This window comes from Canis aureus, chromosome 32 (assembly GCF_053574225.1).
Source record: "Canis aureus isolate CA01 chromosome 32, VMU_Caureus_v.1.0, whole genome shotgun sequence".
NCBI classification, from domain to species: Eukaryota; Metazoa; Chordata; class Mammalia; order Carnivora; family Canidae; genus Canis; species Canis aureus.
The window spans coordinates 16059575-16079574 of NC_135642.1; the positions used below are offsets into that span (position 1 = coordinate 16059575).

General features: G+C 41.9%; 1 protein-coding gene across 1 annotated transcript; it reads left to right on the plus strand.

Moving 5' to 3' along the window:
• Nucleotides 1-13249: 13249 nt before the first annotated feature.
• Nucleotides 13250-19758, plus strand: B2M (beta-2-microglobulin). The gene is made up of 4 exons (XM_077880921.1): nt 13250-13408; nt 17123-17398; nt 18217-18242; nt 19244-19758. Exons 1-3 carry the CDS (start codon nt 13321-13323, stop codon nt 18228-18230), a joined length of 378 nt encoding a protein of 125 aa, XP_077737047.1. The 5' UTR covers nt 13250-13320; the 3' UTR covers nt 18231-18242; nt 19244-19758.
• The last annotated feature ends 242 nt before the right edge of the window (nt 19759-20000 follow it).

Genomic DNA, 20000 nt, shown 5'->3' on the forward strand with positions numbered 1-20000 from the left:
ATCTCTCTCCTACCAATGAACCAAATTCCTCCGTTTCCTCAACTCCTATTGTTTCTTCAACCATTGCTCTCTGGCTTTTGACTTCATCATAATGAGGGCACCAGGGGACAGATGAAGGATTTCACAAGCTCCTCACCTCTTTCTATGGACAGTTGACAGTTTTTCAACCCTATATTAGTACTCTGCAAATACACCATCAAGACAAATCCCCTACCCTCACTTCTACCCAAATGCCACCCCTAAACACTTCTTGGATTAAAAAAAAAAAATCTGGAACTACCATTACCCATCACCCCTCAGAAACTATTCACAGTTATCAATGATTTCTTAACCATAAGTGTGAAAGATATGTTTCAGTCCTTACCTTAGTTAAGTCTCTATAGCACTTGACACTGTTGCTCACGCCCTCCTCACATCTCTATTCTCCTGCAACTTCCCGATACTTTACTCTTCTGGTTCTTCTTGTACTTCTTGGGTCTTTCTTTGGCCTCTTTCCTGTTCTCCTCATCATCATCCAAATATCTTCTTCTTCACATCTTTTCTCTTTCCTCTCTACATTGAATATTCTTAATTTGACAGTCCCCTGAAATTATGTATGTTTGTGTGATCTTTAACGTACATTTTTCTGGAGAGATGTCCAGAGCTTTCATCATGTTTTCAAAGAGATCAAGAATCTCTCCAAAAATTAAGTCCTCTGCAACTTGGTAACCCTGGGCAATCTCACCCACTCGCATCTTCCTACTCACCACCTGTTGGTGATTTCCAAGTCTTTTCATCAGCTCTGACACTTTCCAGTTAAGCACCTTAGTGGTTTCTATCTCCTGTCTGTTACATAGGCATAAGATCCCTAAAATTTGCCTCTTCAGGCTCCAGGCTTCAAGTTCTCTGCCTTCTAGTTTGGGTTTCAGAACTTGTGAGCTACATTTGGCTATGTGGGGAGAGTGGAGTTCTGGTGGAGCCCTCTCTCATAATCAGTGTGCACCAGGATGACTCTCTCTGGCTTGGGGGCCTCTCTCCATTGGTCTGGGAGTTGTATTCAATTGTTGATCAAAGCAGCTTCTGTCCCAATTTTTTTCTTTTCAATTATATTAAACATGTATCTTTGCAAGTAATGTGTTCTTCCTTGTGTCTCACAGGCAGAATGAATTTGCAGAGGAAATTATATTAATTGGAGGGTGATTTCAGATGCTTCATTAAATTGTTTTATCCTAATTTTATAAATATCCAAATGGGGGCAAAAACTTATCTCGGCTCCACTTCCCTCAGCATTCTCAGACACCCTCCTCCCTTCCAGGCTAGATGAGTGCCCATCTGAGGGGTACTCATTGGTCCTTACGTTATTTTCTCATTATACATACCGCTGATCTGTAATTCTGTTTCTGTATTTGTCTCCCCCATTTGAGAACAGAAATATGGCTTCTTCATCTTTGTGCTTCCAGCACTTAACACAGTATCTGTAACAGAGTAGATTCTCAGTAAATGTTAACTGAGCTGAGTTGAAACGAAAAATGGTACTTTCAAAAAAAAAAAAAAAAAGAAAGAAAAATGGTACTTTCCCTTGGAAACTACTTCAAATGGAGTTTCTATCCTGCCAACTGGGTTTGTCCTACTCCGGCCTACTCTTCACATTGCTCCCAAGAAATGTCATTAAAAGAAAACAAATCATAATACCTGTACCAGAAATCATAAAAGACAACAATTTGACTATAAAAGTAAAAATGTCTATACTGAAGACATAGTTATGCCAGCACAAATTCTTACAGAGTAAAGATTTCAATATTTTTAAAAAATTAAGCCTCAAAAATAATCAAAGAAAGTGTGAATTAAAAAAAAAAAGTAAAGTAGAGAAGGTCTTTCTAACCATGACCCCAAATCCATAAACCATGAAAGGTGACTGATAAATCTGCCTATATAAAAATGTAAGGCTTCCAAATGGCAAACAAAACAAAACAAAACAAAACAAAACAAAAAAAAGAAAGAAAAGAAAAGAAAAGAAAAAAATAACCTTATTTTGATCTGACAATCTTAAATTTACCTTTGGAAACTAAAAGAATTTTTAGGTAAAGATTCTTTTTATCGTTTCTGAAGATTTTGAGGGCTTAGAAAAGGAGATATCTGTGTTAAGTCCAGATTCTTTTAGCAATACTTCCTGCACAACACCTGATAATCAATATTATCCAATCAGCAACCCTGTCAAAATTAACATAACACTGTTGACGGATAATATAAAAATAAGCTCACTAATTTCTCTCACATTTACTTTTAAAATCCTATACTTTGGCTAAGTGCTGAATGTCTGTTAACACAGAACATCTACATCCTTATTGAGACTGAGAAATCTTTGAACATACTATTCATTTCTTCTTCTCCTTCTTCTTAAAAAAAAATTGTCCTAATTTAAATAAGAAAAGTATGACTTTGTCTTAATCCATTTCAGCTGCTATAACAAGATACCACAGAATAAGGGACTTAACCAACAGACAATTCTTTCTCACAGTTCTAGAAGCTGGCAGATTCAGGGTCTGGTGAAAGCTCACTTTCTGGTTCACACATGGCACCTTCTCACTGTGTCCTCACATGGTAAAAAAGAGGGGTAAGGGTCTCCTCAGGGTCTCTTTTATAAATTCACAAATCCTATTCATAAGGACTCCACCTTCATGACCTAAGCACTTCCTAATACCATCACCTTGGGAATGGGGTTTCAACATATGAATGGAGGGGGGGCACAAATATTCAGTCCATAGCCATGACCTTTGGGGAATATAGGCTAAGTATATAAAACTGCTATGTTTTTACTTGTATTTTACATTGCAATGAATATTTGGTTATAAAAGTCTCAAACGGGGATCCCTGGGTGGCGCAGCACTTTGGCGCCTGCCTTTGGCCCAGGGCGCGATCCTGGAGACCCGGGATCGAATCCCACATCAGGCTCCCGGTGCATGGAGCCTGCTTCTCCCTCTGCCTGTGTCTCTGCCTCTCTCTCTCTCTATGTGACTATCATAAATAAATAAAAACTTAAAAAAAAAAAAAGTCTCAAATGTTATTGTTTCTCAAAAGTATGCTTCTATTTACAGTGTATGTTCAGACAAAAGACTTTGTCTTCCATATCTATATTCAATCCATAATCAGGTAAGTCAGCTTTCTGGGATTAATCTACAATTGCCACGTTTACAGAGAAACTTCTGGGTAAGAGAAACTTTGTTGTTGTTGTTGTTGTTGTTGAGAGAGAAAGGGGGCAGTGGGGAGCAAAATGAGAAGAGAGAACTTTAAGCAGGCTCCTATGCAGCATGGAGCCCAACGTGGAGCTCTATCTCACACCCCTGAGTTCATGACCTGAGTTGGAATCAAGAGTCAGACACTTAACTGGCTGAGCCACCTAAGCACCCCAAGATAAACTTCTTAAAACAGATTGTTTGGTGGTGCATTTAGGCTCAATGTTCACTTATTTAAATCACCTGCGACATTTGAATTTTTTTTTCAAGCTTAGGAAAATGCAGTTATTAATAGGGCTTCATTGAATTATACATAAATCTGCAAAATATTTCTGTTACACAATTAAGTACAATTGGATAAATATGATTAGACAAGTAAAGACTTTCTTTTCACATTTAAGTTACATTTGTTTCACACATAAGACTGCCTGAAAACAAGCTGGAAGAGGCTGTTACTGATCCTGACTCTGACAACTTATTGCATTTTCCAGCCTCTTTTTAAAATGTTAAATAGTTTGAGTTTCAAGTTCCACTTTTTTACTTATCTTCAAATAGATGGTTTAGCATAAAACTTGGATGGGTGACACCATTGATCACTGAATTGTTTGTGGACCAGAAATCAACTTTATCAAAGTTGCTTCCTTGTATATTTCTATCAAGAGCTTCAAATACTCTAAGCAGAATTTGGATATGACTGCATTTGCTTAACCCTGATTTGATGATGATGATGGTTCCCTGATGCTCCAGGTTCTAGACCTTCTGGTTTCAGATCCAACACATCCATGTCTGTAATATATTCCCTCTTATTCTTGCCCCTGTTCTTCCATAATATCCAAGATTAATTCTAAGAAAGTCACCTTTCAGAAATGGTGCTGAATATACAGTCACCAACTTCAGTTTCCATCATGTGTATGTCACCTGCTTTTTTTCTATCCCAAAACAGAGGTTTTATTTCCTGTAGAGGCAAGATAAAAATTAATAGCTCATTCTACTTTGTCTGAAACTTGGTAGTTTCTTTCCAGCAAAGCCATCAGGGCATGGCCTGATGGAAGTCGCTGTCCTGGAGGGCTGAGGCTACCTACCAGGAGCTGCCTTGTCACCCCTGCTGTGGGACTGGAAAAGGTAGACTCATTTAAGATGGCTGAGAACCTCCAGACAAGAGTGGCAATTGTCCTCAGAGCTGGAAGCAGAGTCCAAGAAAGGGAGGGATCTAAGAGTGACCTTAGTCACTTTTCCCCACCTTTTCCCCCTCAGGGCTTTCTTCCTGACAGTTTTTGGAAAAAAAAAAAAAAAAGTCAAGAGGATAATAAAATTAACCTCTGTGTATCTTTCACCTAGCAGTTGGTAACATTTAGCTAACAAATATTATTTTTTTCTTTTTAAATATTTTTTTTAATTTATTCATGAGAGACACACAAAGAAAGGCAGAGACATGAGCAGAGGGAGAACCAGGCTCCCTGCAGGGAGCCTGATGTAGCACTGGATCCCAGGGTCCCCGGATCACACCCTGAGCCAAAGGCAGACACTCAACCACCGAGCCACCCAGGTGCCCCACAAATACTCTTTCTTTTCTTTCTTTCTTTTTTTTTTTTTAGAGAGGCAGAGACACAGGCAGAGGGAGAAGCAGGCTCCATGCACCGGGAGCCCGACGTGGGATTCGATCCCGGGTCTCCAGGATCACGCCCTGGGCCAAAGGCAGGCGCCAAACCGCTGTGCCACCCGGGGATCCCCCTACAAATACTCTTTAAGCACAGTCCTCTGCTACATTAATCAGCATTCAGTGACTAGGGATTTTGGCTGACAGAATCATGAATAGGAAACTCACCAAACAGGAAACATATATAACAAGCAAACATGTAAAAAAACTCTTCAACCTAACTGCCGTTTAAACATCTGAAGTCAAGGGGGCCTGGGTGGCTCAGCAGATTAAGGAACTGCCTCCAGTTGCTTTCACCTCAGATCATTATCTCACAGGTCATAAGATGGAGTCCTGCCTTGGGCTCTGCCCTCATAGGGAGTTGGCTTGATGATTCTTTTCCTCTGCCCCTCCCTCCACACGAGCATGATTTTTTTTTTAGATTATTTATTTATTTATTCATGAGATACACACACACAGAGAGAGAGAGAGAGAGAGACACAGAGTGAGAAGCAGGCTCCACACGGGGAGCCCCACGTGGGACTCGATCTGGGGTCTCCAGGATCATACCCTGGGCTGAAGGCGGCGCTAAACCGCTGCGCCACCGGGGCTACCCATTTTTTTTTTTTTTAAACCCAGCAATACATACTTTCTAAAATAAATCTTTAAAAAAAAAATCTACGAAGTCAGGGTGTCTGTGTGGCTCAGTGGTTGAGCATTTGCCTTTGGCTCATCCAGTCCCGCATCATGCTCCCCACAGAGAGCCTGCTTCTCTCTCTACCTATGTCTCTGCCTCTCTGTGGCTCTCATGAATAAATAAATAAAATCTTAAAAAAAAAATGAAGTCAAACAAGGAGACACAATTTTTCAATGATAATGACCACCTTAGGGAAGGACGTGGGAAGATGAGCACTCTTTCTGTTGGGCAGTGGAATGTAACCTGGTACAAAGCCTATGGAGGACAATTTCAGTGTAGAAGCTGTGGTATAATAGGAAAAAACTAGAAATGTCCTCAATACAGGATTGGGTAAAAAAAAAAAAAAAGCATGGTATATGCAAATAAAGAAGTACAGTTGCGGGATCCCTGGGTGGTGCAGTGGTTTGGCGCCTGCCTTTGGCCCAGGGCGCGATCCTGGAGACCCGGGATCGAATCCCACGTCGGGCTCCCGGTGCATGGAGCCTGCTTCTCCCTCTGCCTGTGTCTCTGCCTCTCTCTTTCTCTCTGTGTGATACATTCATCAATTCATTAAGCAGTAGTTATCTTTGGGTGGTGGATTAATAGACAATTAAAAAATTTTAAATTATCTATATTGTCTGAATTTTTCATACTGAATATAAATTTTATAATTAGGAAAAACACGAAGCCATGTGGAAAAGCATTTTAAACTATAAACAAAAAATACCTCAAAGACAAGCGAGTTAAAAAAAAGCAAACCCAGCTTTTCTGTGCTTGCATAATCCACATTCTTTCCTTGGTACCAAAGTCCTCTGCACGCTCTTTAACCCCTCTGGGTGGAGTTAATTACTTTCCTGGAATTGTAATTTATTCATATCTATAAACCAGAGTCTCTGAGCTCTTTGAAGAAGGATATTCCCCTAGTGCCAGTCTGGTACCCAGCGCCTAGCAAGGTGCTGGGTAAAGGTTTGTTGAATGATTGAATGATTGTGGTGCACACTGAGATTTGATGGATATATTGGGGCTAGGCTAAGAAGAAAGAAGCCAAAGCTTTGAGAGACCTTTGTCCTGGGGACTAGAGGACTCTTCCTGTTTCTCTCATTCTCTGGCAACAGCAGTACTAAACTGGCAGAAGTAGTTTGACTCATTTGGTGTGTGATGTCTGTGACATAATCCAGAAAAGGTACTTGAGACTAAGCCAGGTTGGTGAGGGCAGTAACCAGAGGGACAAGACCAAAGCTCCTGATCAGCCCAGGTTTCAGCCCAACTCCCACCCCCTAGCTATTGAACTGACAATAGCCTTCCCTCAAAATGTGAATGTACCAAAAATGCACTATATGGCCAGAATCTGGTTAACCAACAGGTAAACTTGACTTTGAAAGGCAAACTTTACTACTGAACTAAGCTCCTGGCAACCAAGGCCCAAATATCCGTGATTCTGAAAAAGGGGCATAAATTGGCTTTCTCTTGTTGCTGTAACAAATTGCCACAAACTTGGTGGCTTAAAACAACACAATTCATCATCTTACAGTTCTATAAATCAGAAATTGAACATAGGTTCCAGGGGGTTAACATTAAGGCAGGGCTGCTTTCCTTTCTAGAGGCTCTAGAGGAGAATCTGTCTTTCCTGATAATTTCCCCCTCTCCAGGGAAGATGCAAAGTCCCTTACACCATTCACATTGACTAAGACGTGAACATCTGGGTGGGTGGGGCTTTATTCTGCCTACCACAAATTATGATATGGTGAAAAGTCTAAAATCACTAGCAAGGGATCCCTGGGTGGCGCAGTGGTTTAGCGCCTGCCTTTGGCCCAGGGCCCGATCCTGGAGACCTGGGATCGAATCCCACGTCGGGCTTCCGGTGCATGGAGCCTGCTTCTCCCTCTGCCTATGTCTCTGCCTCTCTCTCTCTCTCTCTCTTTCTCTCTCTGTGACTATCATACAAATTTTAAAAAAAATTAAAATCGCTAGCAATAAGAAACCAGTTCTGTACATAATGACATAGAAAATAGCTATATTGTTAAATGAAAATAATCAAGTTCAGTTCGTATGTATAGAATGACCCAAATTTTTTTAAGTTTTATTTATTTATGATAGTCACACACCTGCTTCTCCCTCTGCCTCTGTCTCTGCCTCTCTCTGTGTGTCTCTCATGAATAAATAAATAAAATCTTTAAAAAAAATTCTGCAGGTTTTTAAAAAAATATTTCATGTATTTATTTGAGAGAGAGCTCCCATGAGGTGAGGGATAGATAGGGAGTGAGGGAGAGGCAGAGGCAAAGAGAGAAGGAGAAGACTTCCTGCTGAGAAGGAGCCCTGACTCAGAACGCCATCTTAGGACCCTGAGATCATGACCTGAGCTGGAGGCAGATACTTAACTGAACGAGTCAGCCAGGTGCCCCAGCATTCTGTAGTTTTCAAATAGAAACTGAGATGCAGATGGTAGGACCTGTTGAGAAGAGGCTGTATCAATAACTTAGTCACTGGGTGTAATACTCCCAGGGATGGTGCCCAATCCTTGACTCCTGGGGTTGCTCCCACGCTGTTAAGGGCTTTTGGCTTCTGCATTTACTTAACCCTTTTTTCATCTAAGCTGACAGCTGATGTTGCCTCTAATCCCTCTTATAGTGGGTGCTGTGTTCCAAACTGCAATAGTCTTTGTAGTTATAATTTAAAAATTCCTCACTTTCCAAACTATATGCAACATATATCCAGAGCAGGGTAAGCACCACACCTTAATGATGGTGTCTGAGGGGAGGAGAGTGAGATAAGAGATCAGAGAACTTTTAATTTTGCTCTAATCTAATGCCAATGGGCATATGTTCATGTGTTGGGCTTATAATTAAAAATAAAAAGTACTTTAAATATTGTGGTTACTACTGTGAAGAAGATTTGAGAGAAATTGGGATTTTATAGATCTCTACTGCTGGATGTTTTTAATACCAAATGTCTATGGTTTTCCCAGTAAAAACAAATTGGCAATTGAGAGAGCTTGGTGGTGACACATAAGCCTGAGGCAGATTCTCCATGATTCAGATATCTCAGCTCTACTGAGTCTTCCCATGTACTCTCCCTCAAATAGTGATAATAGAATTTACTTTACATGGATCTTGTGAAGTATTTTTTCTATGTATGGTGTCTGACTTAGTAGCTATCAAAAAAAAAAAAAAAAAAAGACTCCCACTCTGTGTTCCATTTCCTCTGGGCCTGTTGTCCATTAGTAACATCTCTCAAATCTGAGAAGTCAATCAGCAGTGGGTGCTAACAAATTAATTATTGTGCTGATTTTAACTCAAGATGGGAATCTCCTGGTGGGCAGTCTGTTGTACCCTTCTGCTTTATTGTTACAGTGCTTTCCACAAAGCCTGCACTTAACTGACATTTGCTCAGTTTAATGGAATTTAACACAAAAGATTGAGGACTTCCAGTCCCCAGACAGATGTAACTAGGATGCACTTTTGAGCAGGCAACAACCTTCAAACTCCTTTAATTAAACCATTTAACAATAGTCATCTCTGGGTTGTAGGATTACCAGTTTTAATTTTTTTAAAGATTTTATTTTTTTATTTGAGAGAGAGAGAGTGAGCGTAAGAGCATGAGTGGAGGAGGGGCAGAGGGAGAAGCAGACTCTTAGACTCAGGGCTTGATCCCAAGATGCTGGGATCATGACCCCGAGCAGAAGGCAGATGCTTAACCAACTGAGCCACCCAGGTACCCCTAATTTTCTTCTTTATAGTTTTTAGTATGTTCCAATTTTCTATCATGTGCATATACCTTCTATGCTTTTAACCATTGCCCAGATCTTCAAGCCAACCAACAAATCCTTCCTATGAACCCCTTTCTGAAAGTGATTTTCTAGTGGAAATTATGGGGCTGTTGGATTCAGATGGACTAGTGTTTGAATCCCAGCCTAGTATGAAGGTGGGCAAGAATCTTACTTTTCTATCTCCTTATCTGTAAACGAAAGTAACACCTACCTTCTAGATTGTTGTGTGGTTTGGGTTAGCAGCTTCACAAACTTTAATTTGTATATGGATCAATCAGAATGTTGTTAAAATGCAGACTGTTTTAATAGGTCTGGGATAGGCCCAAGAGCCTGCATTTCTAAGAAATCCTAAATTTTGCTGATGCCAGTGATGTATAGACCACACTTTGAACTGCAAGGGATTAATGACATAACATTTGAAAAAGCCCTGGCACAAATGTCCTACCTATGCTTGGCATTCTCCTCTAGAGAGGACCTAGCTTTTCTGGCTGTTTGGATGGGCCCATCTCAGAAAACTGCTGATTGAAATCCACTCAGGTGCAAGCCAGCTCATTTGAGATTTAACCTATTCCTATTTTCTTCCCACTTTAGTACCATTCTTTTTCTTTTTGTTCAAGTAGTTCATTATTCTTTTGCCTAACAACAATACAGGTATCTGTGCTTTTTTTTTTTTTTTCAGCAGCTTTACTCAGGTATAATTGACATACAATAAATTGCACTTAAAATATACAGTTTAGTAAGTTCTAAAATATGTATACATCCATGAAATCATCATCAAACTCAAGATAAACTCCTGTCCATCAACCCTAAAGTTTCTTTATGCTCCTCTCTCCTACTCTGTACTTTCCCAAAACCACTCATCTGCTTTCTGTTACATAGACGAGTCTGTCTTTTCTAGAGTTTTATACAAACAGAATCATACAGAATATACTCTTTTTTGTCTGGCCTCTTTCATTTGGCATAATTATTTCATCTGTGTTGTTGTGTATGTCAGTACTTCATTCCTTGCTTATTGCTGATAGCATTCCACTCAATAGGTATAACCACAATTTGTTTATTCAGTCATCTGTTGATGGATGTTTGGATTGTTTCTAGCTTTTGGCTATTACAAATAAAGCTGCTATGGATTTTTGTGTACAGATTTTTGTATAAACATATGCTTTTATTTTCCCTTGGGTAAATACTTAGAATATCTGGATCATAAGGCCAATATATGTTTAACTTTTTAAGAAACTGTCAAATTATTTTCCAAAGTGATTTTATCATTTTACATTCCCATTAGGAGGTTATGAGAATTCCAGTTCTTCCACATTCTTGAAAATATTTACTATTTTTTTAAATAATTATTTTATTTATTTGAGAAAGAGAGAGAGAGAGAATCTTCAAACAGACTCCTCAATGAGCATGGAGCCCAACTCAAGACTTGATCTCATGACCCTGAGATCATGACCTGAACTGAAACCAAGAGTCAGGCACTTAACTGACCGAGCCACCCAGGCACCCTGAAATATTTTCTATTTTGAATAAACATTCATTGTAAAAAAAAATTTAGGATAGTCATATAGGAAAAAAAAAAAAAAAGAAAGAAAATCCAGCTGTTTTTCCCACAACTGAGAGATAACATTAAATTGTAGATTTCCACAAGTTTACCCTAATAAACAAACAGTGCTCTCAATTAAAAAAAAAAGTTTTGGGGTGCCTGGGTGGTACAGTCAATTAAGCATCTGACCCTTGGTTTTGGCTCAGGTCACAATCTCAGGGTTGTGAGATGGAGTCCCATATCAGTCTCCACACTCAGCACAGAGTCTGCTTGGGATGCTCTCTCCCTCTCCTTCTGCTACCCCCCTCCCTGGGCTCTCTCTCTCAAATAAATAAATAAATAATTTTTTAAAGCTTTATATTCAAAAATATTCTTCATTCTCACTATTCAAAAGCATGTCATAAATGGAAATTTAAGAAAAATATAGGAGTTCCCCAAACACAGAAAACTGAAAAATATACTTTTCACTGCCTTTGCTGTATTTTAAAATTGCTTTTTAAGTTGGTTTTCTAAGTGAATAGATCAGAATCTATCTGTAATGAATGTTAAGTATCGTATTTCTCTGTGATATAGTAAACAGAGAATTTAGAGGTGAAAAATAGCCCTGTGTCTTCCTATATTCCCAGGGCACTAGAAAACAATTAAATATGAACATTTCAGGCCTTAGGAGCCTTAAATGAGTTTAAAAACACAAACAAACAAAGGGGAGAAGCAAGAATGTCTTTACTCATAACTTTATGCATAACAATTATATTTCAAGAGAATTATCGATACAGCTGGAAGGAAAACTAGGTAAATAACATCAATAATTATAGTACACTTGTTAAACAGAACACTCTGTGAGGAACTGTGTGAGGCTTTCTGTGCATTATCTCATTTCATTAGGTCTGTGGAGATTATTCTACTTTTTCTAGTTCAGACATAGCTTCCACAATAGGGGTTATTACAAGGTCTAAAAATATGTAAAAGAAATATATAACATATTTGTTGTTTCCTCGGGGAATCACAACCCAACTCCTTTTAACTGAAAACCATGGTGTTTTCCAAGATCTCTGTCCTCTCACTCCCAAGGTTCACTTCCTCTCCTCACTGTTCCATCGACAGACTGGAGAACTCAGCTGCCACGTGATGTCAGCATCTTTTTCATGGTATCTCTAAGGTTTAGGTTCTCTTAAGGGGTCTGACATTATTATGTTCTTACAGTCAGTAGGTTTGACTTCTTTGGCTGAGCCCATGGATGATGCAATCCCAATTCTCACTACAATTTCAAAGCCCTTATCTTCCAAGTGTCTAAAGCATGAATGCAATGTCAGGAGAGTTTGAGTCCTAGTTTCAGTTTTTATTTTCCCTTATCCATAAAAATTAATGGGGTAAATCCAATTTCCTACTGTTTATTCCCATATTTACTGGTTTGTTTATTCATTCAACTACTCATTCATTCATTCATTTCATTTACCAAATACCAATTATGTGCCAAGCCTTCTAGTATGGTAACTGGCAGGGATGATGTACCGAAGGGGTCTGTACACTCTAGGCGGTTATGGCTTTTGCCGTCAGTGGTTGGTTTCCCTACAAATCAACAAAACAAAGAAAATTACCTAACAATGGCAGGAAGATACAGAGAAGAATTGCTTGGCAAGGGGCCTTATTTACAAACAGACTCTTTTGCCTGAAGGAATTCAGTAAGTAAGGAGGTCCTTGTCCACTCTGGACGGTCTCTGAGCTGTCCTCAGAAGGCTTCGGGGTTCCTGGACTACTTTTCTCGCCCAAAGAATCCAGAAACCCTACATTAAATTCCTGGGCCGTAGTTATTAATCAAAGTTCTCTCTCTCTCTCTTTTTTAAAGATTTTATTTATTTATCCATGAGAGACAGAGAGACACAGGCAGAGGGAGAAGCAGCTTCCACGCAGGGAGCCCGACGCGGGACTCGATCCCGGATCTCCAGGATCCCACCCCGGGCTGAAGGCGGCGCTAACCCGCTGAGCCACCCGGGCTGCCCTTAATTGAAGTTCTTATTCTGCCCTGCACCATTCATCCTTTGTCATCCTTCATCTTTCTGGGCTTGGGTCTTCTCGAATGGAAAGCACAGGTCCTCAGGTGGGCCCCGTCCGGGACATGGCAAGAAGTCGTTCTGAGGCTGGAGGGCTGGAGGGTCCCCCGGGCAGGAGGCCGCACCGAGGTAGATCCAGCCCAGAGTGCTAGGGTGGGAGGCCCCCGCCCCGAGCTCTGCGGTGCTCCCCAGTAGGAGCGCGCGGGGTCACAGGCAGCAGAACCACCCACTCGGGCCAGACCAGGCCTTCTTAGAATCACGAGACTTTATGGGAAATGAAACTGAAAACGGGAGCGTCCCTCTCTCTAACCTGGCTGGGCCTCGCGCGCTAGGAGACGAGTGACAGCGCCGGCCGGGAGGGCCCCGATTGGCGGGGCGCGCCCGACTATATAGCGGCGGCGCGGCGGGCGGGCGGCCCAGTCTCCGGCGCTCTGCGGCCATGGCTCCGCGCCCCGCGCTGGCGACGGCTGGTTTCCTGGCCTTGCTCCTCATCCTCCTCGCTGCGTGCCGCCTGGATGCCGTGCAGCGTGAGTGTCCGCCCTGCCCCGGCCCTTCCCCGGCGCGCGTCTCGCTGGCACCCTCGGCGCCGACGCTCACCCGCCGCGCCTCCCCGCCGCTCCCTCCGACCTGGGGCTCGCCGCGGTGGAGCGGGGTCGGCCGGGCGCCGGCCTCTCGCCTTCCGCTTGGGGAGAGGGGGCGCGCGGGGCCCCGGCGGGTCGGCACACAGTGTCCGGGTGGTGACAGGTTTCGGGGCGACCGAGGTGGGGCGAGTTTCCCTTCCGCGGGACCTCGCCCCCCGGGTGCAGCTGCCTGGGAGCGCGGGTCCTGCCGACGCCGAGTCCCGCGCGGTGACAGGGCCGGGGCGTCCGTCTGGGCTTCGCGGGCGGCGCGGCGCGGGCCCCGCTCGGCTCGGATCCCGCCGCCTCGGGCTTCCCCCCGCGCCCGCGCCCGCCCCCCGAACACCCCCACACTTGCGCGGCGGCACCGCGGCGGGGGAATCCGCACGTGGGTTTCGTGAACTGTCTTGAGGGGCTGCAAAGCGCCCGGACTTCATTAATTCCCTGGTTGCTGTTACTTGTCGCTTTTAATGGTCCTAAGGGCACGTCATCATTGATAGGGAGCCTGCTGGGGACGTTTTGTGCTTTAAGTCGTTTGATTCCGAGACTACGATGTCCATACAATGCTTACGATCACCGGCATTTCCAGGATAAGGAAACTGAGACACCAACAGGCTTTTTTTTTTTTTTTAATTTTTATTTTTAATTTTTTTTATGCTTGAGAGACAGAGAGCGAGAGGCAGAGACACAGCAGAGGGGGAAGCAGGCTCCACGCAGGGAGCCCGATGCGGGACTCGATCCCCGGACCCCGGGATCACGCCCCGGGCTGAGCCCCCCGGGGATCCCGAGACACCAAAAGTTTAAGCAACTTCATCACACAACACCGGGGAAAAACGGGGGGAAAACGGCAGAGAGTCGAGCGGGACCTGGGCTTTTTGCGGGCGTGGCGCCCTTTGGCTGCGATCTTTGCGGTTTTTTCAGTATCTCCTCCTCGCCGTCGGGTGTTAGGGTTTTGGCAGGAGGCTAGAGAGCCAGGAGCCCTTTGTCTTTTCTTCACAGAGGGCTCTTCCTCTTTGGCTCTTTGCCTGGTTCTTTCCAAGATGAACTAAGCTTCTACTTTCAGTTTTGAAAAAAGCAAAGGTTTACCAGGCAAGGATTGTAAAACCAGTGATAATGGCCATCAACTTGGTTGCCCAGGTCGCCCGTCAGGGACGCTGTAGATCCTGAGCACGTTCTAAAATATCCTGCAATATGCCAGAAGCCTCATATTTTCCCCCTCACAAAAGCCTCTGTGAAGCGGGGGTATTTTGCTCATGAAAAAAAGGTATTTAATTTATAATCTATTTACAAAATAAAGCACAGATGCCACTATTGATATTTGCGGGTGACCATAGAAATCTTTTTATTTTTTTAAATTTATTTTATTTATTTTTATATAGAAATCTTTTTTTTTTAATTTTTTTTTTTATTTATCTATGATAGAGAGAGAGAGAGAGAGAGAGAGAGAGAGGCAGAGACACAGGCAGAGGGAGAAGCAGGCTCCATGCACCGGGAGCCCGACGTGGGATTCGATCCCGGGTCTCCAGGATCACGCCCTGGGCCAAAGGCAGGCGCTAAACCGCTGCGCCACCCAGGGATCCCTCATAGAAATCTTTTTAAAAATAACAAGCTGATATTAAAAGAAAAATCTGAATTTGAAAATTTCCAAAGTAATACATGCCATGAATAAATCACTTCTAGAAGATACACAAGAAAAGGGTAGTAGTGGTGATTGCCTCTGGGGGTCTGTTTTTTGCTCTGTCCCATGTGTGAGTTTTGTTTCACTGTAGACATAAATTGACTTTTCAGTTAAGCTTCAGAAGCTCAACTAACTGTCCCAAAGTCACAGAAACAGTAAGGGGCTGAATTCAAATTCAAACCCAGGTCTTGTCTGATATGCGTCCTCCTCTTAGAAGAGATTATTGTGATATTTTTGCAGAACCCTGCCTGCCTCCCTCAAAGAGAGAATTCTAGGCCTGATGAACCTGTACTCTGACTCTTGTGGCATATATTGTGTTCTAATTATTAGAAGTTCTGATACAAAGAACGATCTGATTTGTCTTCACTTTTAACTTTATGGGAAAAAAAAATCAGGGCTTCTTTGGGATCACCAGTCTAGTTCCTAGTGGGGCTGGTGACCTTTCCTTTTATGATAGGGTGTTTCTAGACAGATAGACCTGGTCAGAGTAGCCTAGTACTCCTCTTCCCCACCACCTGCAGGACACAGAGTTGCTGCCCTTTAGTAACCATATACACTGCATATACACTGCATGTATGTGTATTTATTTATTTTTTTTTAAATTTTTTTTCATTTATTTATGATAGTCACACACAGAGAGAGAGAGAGGCAGAGACATAGGCAGAGGGAGAAGCAGGCTCCATGCACCAGGAGCCTGACGTGGGATTCGATCCCGGGTCTCCAGGATCACGCCCTGAGCCAAAGGCAGGCGCTAAACCGCTGCGCCACCCAGGGATCCCTGTATTTAAAAGTGAATTAGACACTTTAGTGTCAATCTTCATTTAGTAACAGTAACACTTCTCTTCACTGGATGAAAAATATAGAAATGGAGTTTATGATAGCTTCTTTCCTTATCCCCAGGGATGGTCTAAGTTATGCATTCCATTTTGGAAACTATTGTTCTACAGCAATGTATTCCCAATATGGCTAGTTATAGCCATCACTTAAGGGTACTCGTTAAAAATGCAGATCCCAGTCTTGCACACTTTACTTTGGTCACGACAGAGAGTATGTTCTTTCTCATTTGCACAGTCATCACCCTTCCCTATTGTTCTTACCCAGCCCAATTCACTCATTTATGGTATTTCTGGCTTCTGTAGGCATTTTGTTTGAAGTAATAATAATAATAATCTGCCATTTACAGAGCAATTGCTGTGTGCCAGACACTTAATACATATTGAGAAGTCAGATGGGCGGGGATCTAGACAGGAGCATGAACTAAAAAGGAAAGGAGTAAACATTAAAAAGAAAAAAAATATTTGGAGAGTGTGTGAAGTGAGAAGTGAAGTTTAAAAAAGAGATTGGGGCCAAATCATGAGAACTCTTGTGAGATGTGTAGAGGAATTATATGGGTGCTAAGAATCCATCAAAAGTTCTTGAGAGTCTCTACAGAAAAGTTCTTAAAGATTTATGAATCTTTAAGATTCTTTGGCACAAACTCCAGAAATAGAAGATGATACTATTAGAAACCTGCTAGAAACAAACAAAAAGCCATGAGTAGAACAATTATGTGAAAAAGATATTAAGGCATGGTTTATCCCTCAAAATGGAGGTAGCCTTTTGGAAAAGTGGAACCTCATTTGGCCAGAGTGGAAATGGAATTAGGACAAATCAATGATCAAATTTTTTTTAAAAGATTTTATTTATTTATTCATGAGAGACACACAGAGAGGCAGAGACACAGGCAGAGAGAGAAGCAGGCGCCATGCAGGGAGCCCGACGTTGGACTCGATCCTAGGATTTCAGGATCACACCCTGGGCCAAAGGCAGGCGCTCAACCCCTGAGCCACCCAGGCGTCCCTCAATGATCAAATTTAAACATTTGTTGCCTGATCTAACTTTAGACCAAGGTAGCCCCAGGTGAAATACTCTGCAATTTTCATTTGTCTTTCCCTCATGTCCCACAGATCCCCCAAAGATTCAAGTGTACTCACGACACCCAGCAGAGAATGGAAAGCCAAATTTCCTGAACTGCTACGTGTCAGGGTTCCATCCACCAGAGATTGAAATTGATTTGTTGAAGAACGGAAAGGAGATGAAAGCAGAACAGACAGACCTGTCTTTCAGCAAGGACTGGACCTTCTATCTTCTGGTCCACACTGAATTCACTCCCAATGAGCAGGATGAGTTTAGCTGCCGTGTAAAGCATGTTACTCTCAGTGAGCCCCAGATCGTTAAGTGGGGTAAGTTTCTATGTTCTTTCCTCAGCTACTAACAATTGTATCTGAGCACAGGCGCAGCTTAAAGCTACTTTGATGTTTAAAAAAACAAAAAAACAAAACAACAACAACAAAAAAAACGCATGCTGGGATTGGCAGGGAACACTAACTATAAAGCTCTGCTTAAGTGGGACCTGCTGAGAGACCTCAGCACAGCATGATGCCTGAAACAGTTTTCCTGCAGCAAGAGCAGGGAGAAGTAGCAGCCTGCAGCCAGCACCTGCACAAATGCACATGAACCCCAGTATTTATTTATTTATTTATTTATTTATTTATTTATTTATTATTTATTTCCTTCTTTCTTTCTTTCTTTCTTTCTTTCTTTTTTTTTTAAGATTTTATTTATTAATTCATGAGACACACAGAGGGAAAACAGCTCCATACAGGGAGCCCGATGTGGGACTTGATCCCGGAACTCCAGGATCATGCTCTGGGCTGAAGGCAGGTGCTCAACCACTGAGCCACCCAGATGTCCCAAACTCCCAGTGTTTCTTACCTAACTGGCTGCCTTGGGCTTTCCTGACAGCCTCATGGATACTTACAACCATCAAAAGTCTCAGGGAGCCACAGGCCTTTGTATGATCTGCTATCCTAGTATCTTGTTTGGTACTCGCAGCTGGGTTGGGATCTGAGACTAGAAGGCAAGGTTGGGACTTACTGGGTATTCATAGTTAGGGACAGCAGGCTATTCTAACAGCCTCATTTATAAGTTTTAGATATTTGTTGATACATAATATCTTAAAAGTAAAACTTACTGTCTTTCTTGGTTTTCTTTTTTGTAGACCGAGACAACTGACTAGCATCACAGGTAGGTTTCTAACCTTAAGAAAATACTTTTCTTGTTTGACTGTCCTGGGGACTATTTATAGACAACCTTGTAGGATAACCCTCATTATAGGGAAGACATTAATTAGGGTGGCATTTCAGCAGATAAGCAAGAATCCTCCAGGGAATACATTTTCTTTTCCTGTGGAGTAGCATGAGAACGGTCTAATGCTGCCAGTGTCACTAGCCCTCCACACAGTCAGAGGAGCTGTTGGGGCACTGTAATGTGGTAGAGGCAGCCAAGTTACCCACACTAGTTGTGAGGATTTGATCTTTCTTCATCCATTTCTATGGTGGGCATCTCTGGGCCTTCAGAAATGAATTGTTCTCTTCCTTTGCATAGCAGTTGCTTTATTATTCAGCCCCAAGACAGGAGTGACATGGTTTTTACAGATACCCATTCCTTCAATCTCTTGTTTAGCTTCAGTGTGTGGGCACTGTTTGCCTTCTAGAGGCTCCTAGTCCAACAAAGGAGAGAAATGGAAACAGACTGTTGTAATGCAATGTAAGGATACTATAATACATGTATCTATAGAAACTTCAAGCAGTGTGAAAGGGGGAGGAATTGTACTTCTCTGCATTGTTGGTTGGAGTCCAGAGGTAAAAAATCCAGCTTTTCAGTGAAATTCATCTCTACTGGGTACCATGGTACTAAAAACCTATTCAAATTTCCTGTTACATTCTAGCATAGGGAAATTAACTTGACAGAGCATCAGAGAGTTTGAGTGACCTGCCTGGAATCACACAGTTACTAAATGGGAGGGCCAGGATCTGAACTCTATACCAGCATTTTTTCCTCTAAGGTTGTGAGAGAGCCAAGGGGATAAATTAATGGGATATGCTCTTTATAATGGGTTTGGAAAATTGTCTGCAGCTATTTCTTTTACAAACAGTGATTTACACAGCAGAAGTTAGACAAATTTGGTGGTGCAATCTATAATCTAAATAAATGTATTGCTAACAAATCTATTTTCTTTTTTTCAGCTTTGAAGATGATGCATTTATTGAACTAATCCCAAATGCTTTGGTTTTTCTTCATGCTGATAGGTTTTTATGCTTTAATCATAAAGTTATATTGAAACAAATACAAATACAATCTAGTTGTTAATTCTACATTGGGCACTGTGTCACTATGCTTGACCTATCTGGGCCAGTAGCTATAGTTGTGGGGCTGGAAGCTTAGAGATACGGAGGAGAGAATTCTCATACTCACCATCAATATCTTGGTCAGACCTGAACTCTTCAGTCTCTTCAGAAAAACTGGATAAGAAGATAATTATGCCTGTTTAGAGTTAATCTCCAATTTGCATACTTTGCTTAGAATTTGGGAGACATTTTTTGAAAGATAAATGCCAAATTATTGGAAATTTGTTACAGTGGATAATATACCTTATTGTATAAAATTCATATTTACCTCTTCCATATGTTAGAGACACTGTTGCACATGATTCTACTTACGTTAATTTTGTTTCAATAATTAAAACAATGGTAAAACTTGACATGTTCAGTTTCTTGTATATCAGTCCCTCTCTTACCCCTTTGTTTTCAAACAGGAAAACAGTCTTCAAACATCCTTTGGAAAAGAGTGTAAACCCCTGTTATACAGGGCTTGACTCACAGTGAAAAGGGCCTTAGTGATCTGCATTTTACAGATGAATAATAGGATCCCAGGGAAATTAAGTGACTTAGGGTGACAACAGTGGTCCACTGTGTGACCATGCCTCTGTCTTTTTCTTTTCTT

Bases quoted from the DNA above. Each gene is read 5' to 3' on its own strand.
- B2M (XM_077880921.1), top strand. From the start codon at position 13,321: ATGGCTCCGCGCCCCGCGCTGGCGACGGCTGGTTTCCTGGCCTTGCTC. The intron at 13,409-17,122 runs GTGAGTGTCCGC...CATGTCCCACAG, and splicing joins CCGCCTGGATGCCGTGCAGC to ATCCCCCAAAGATTCAAGTG.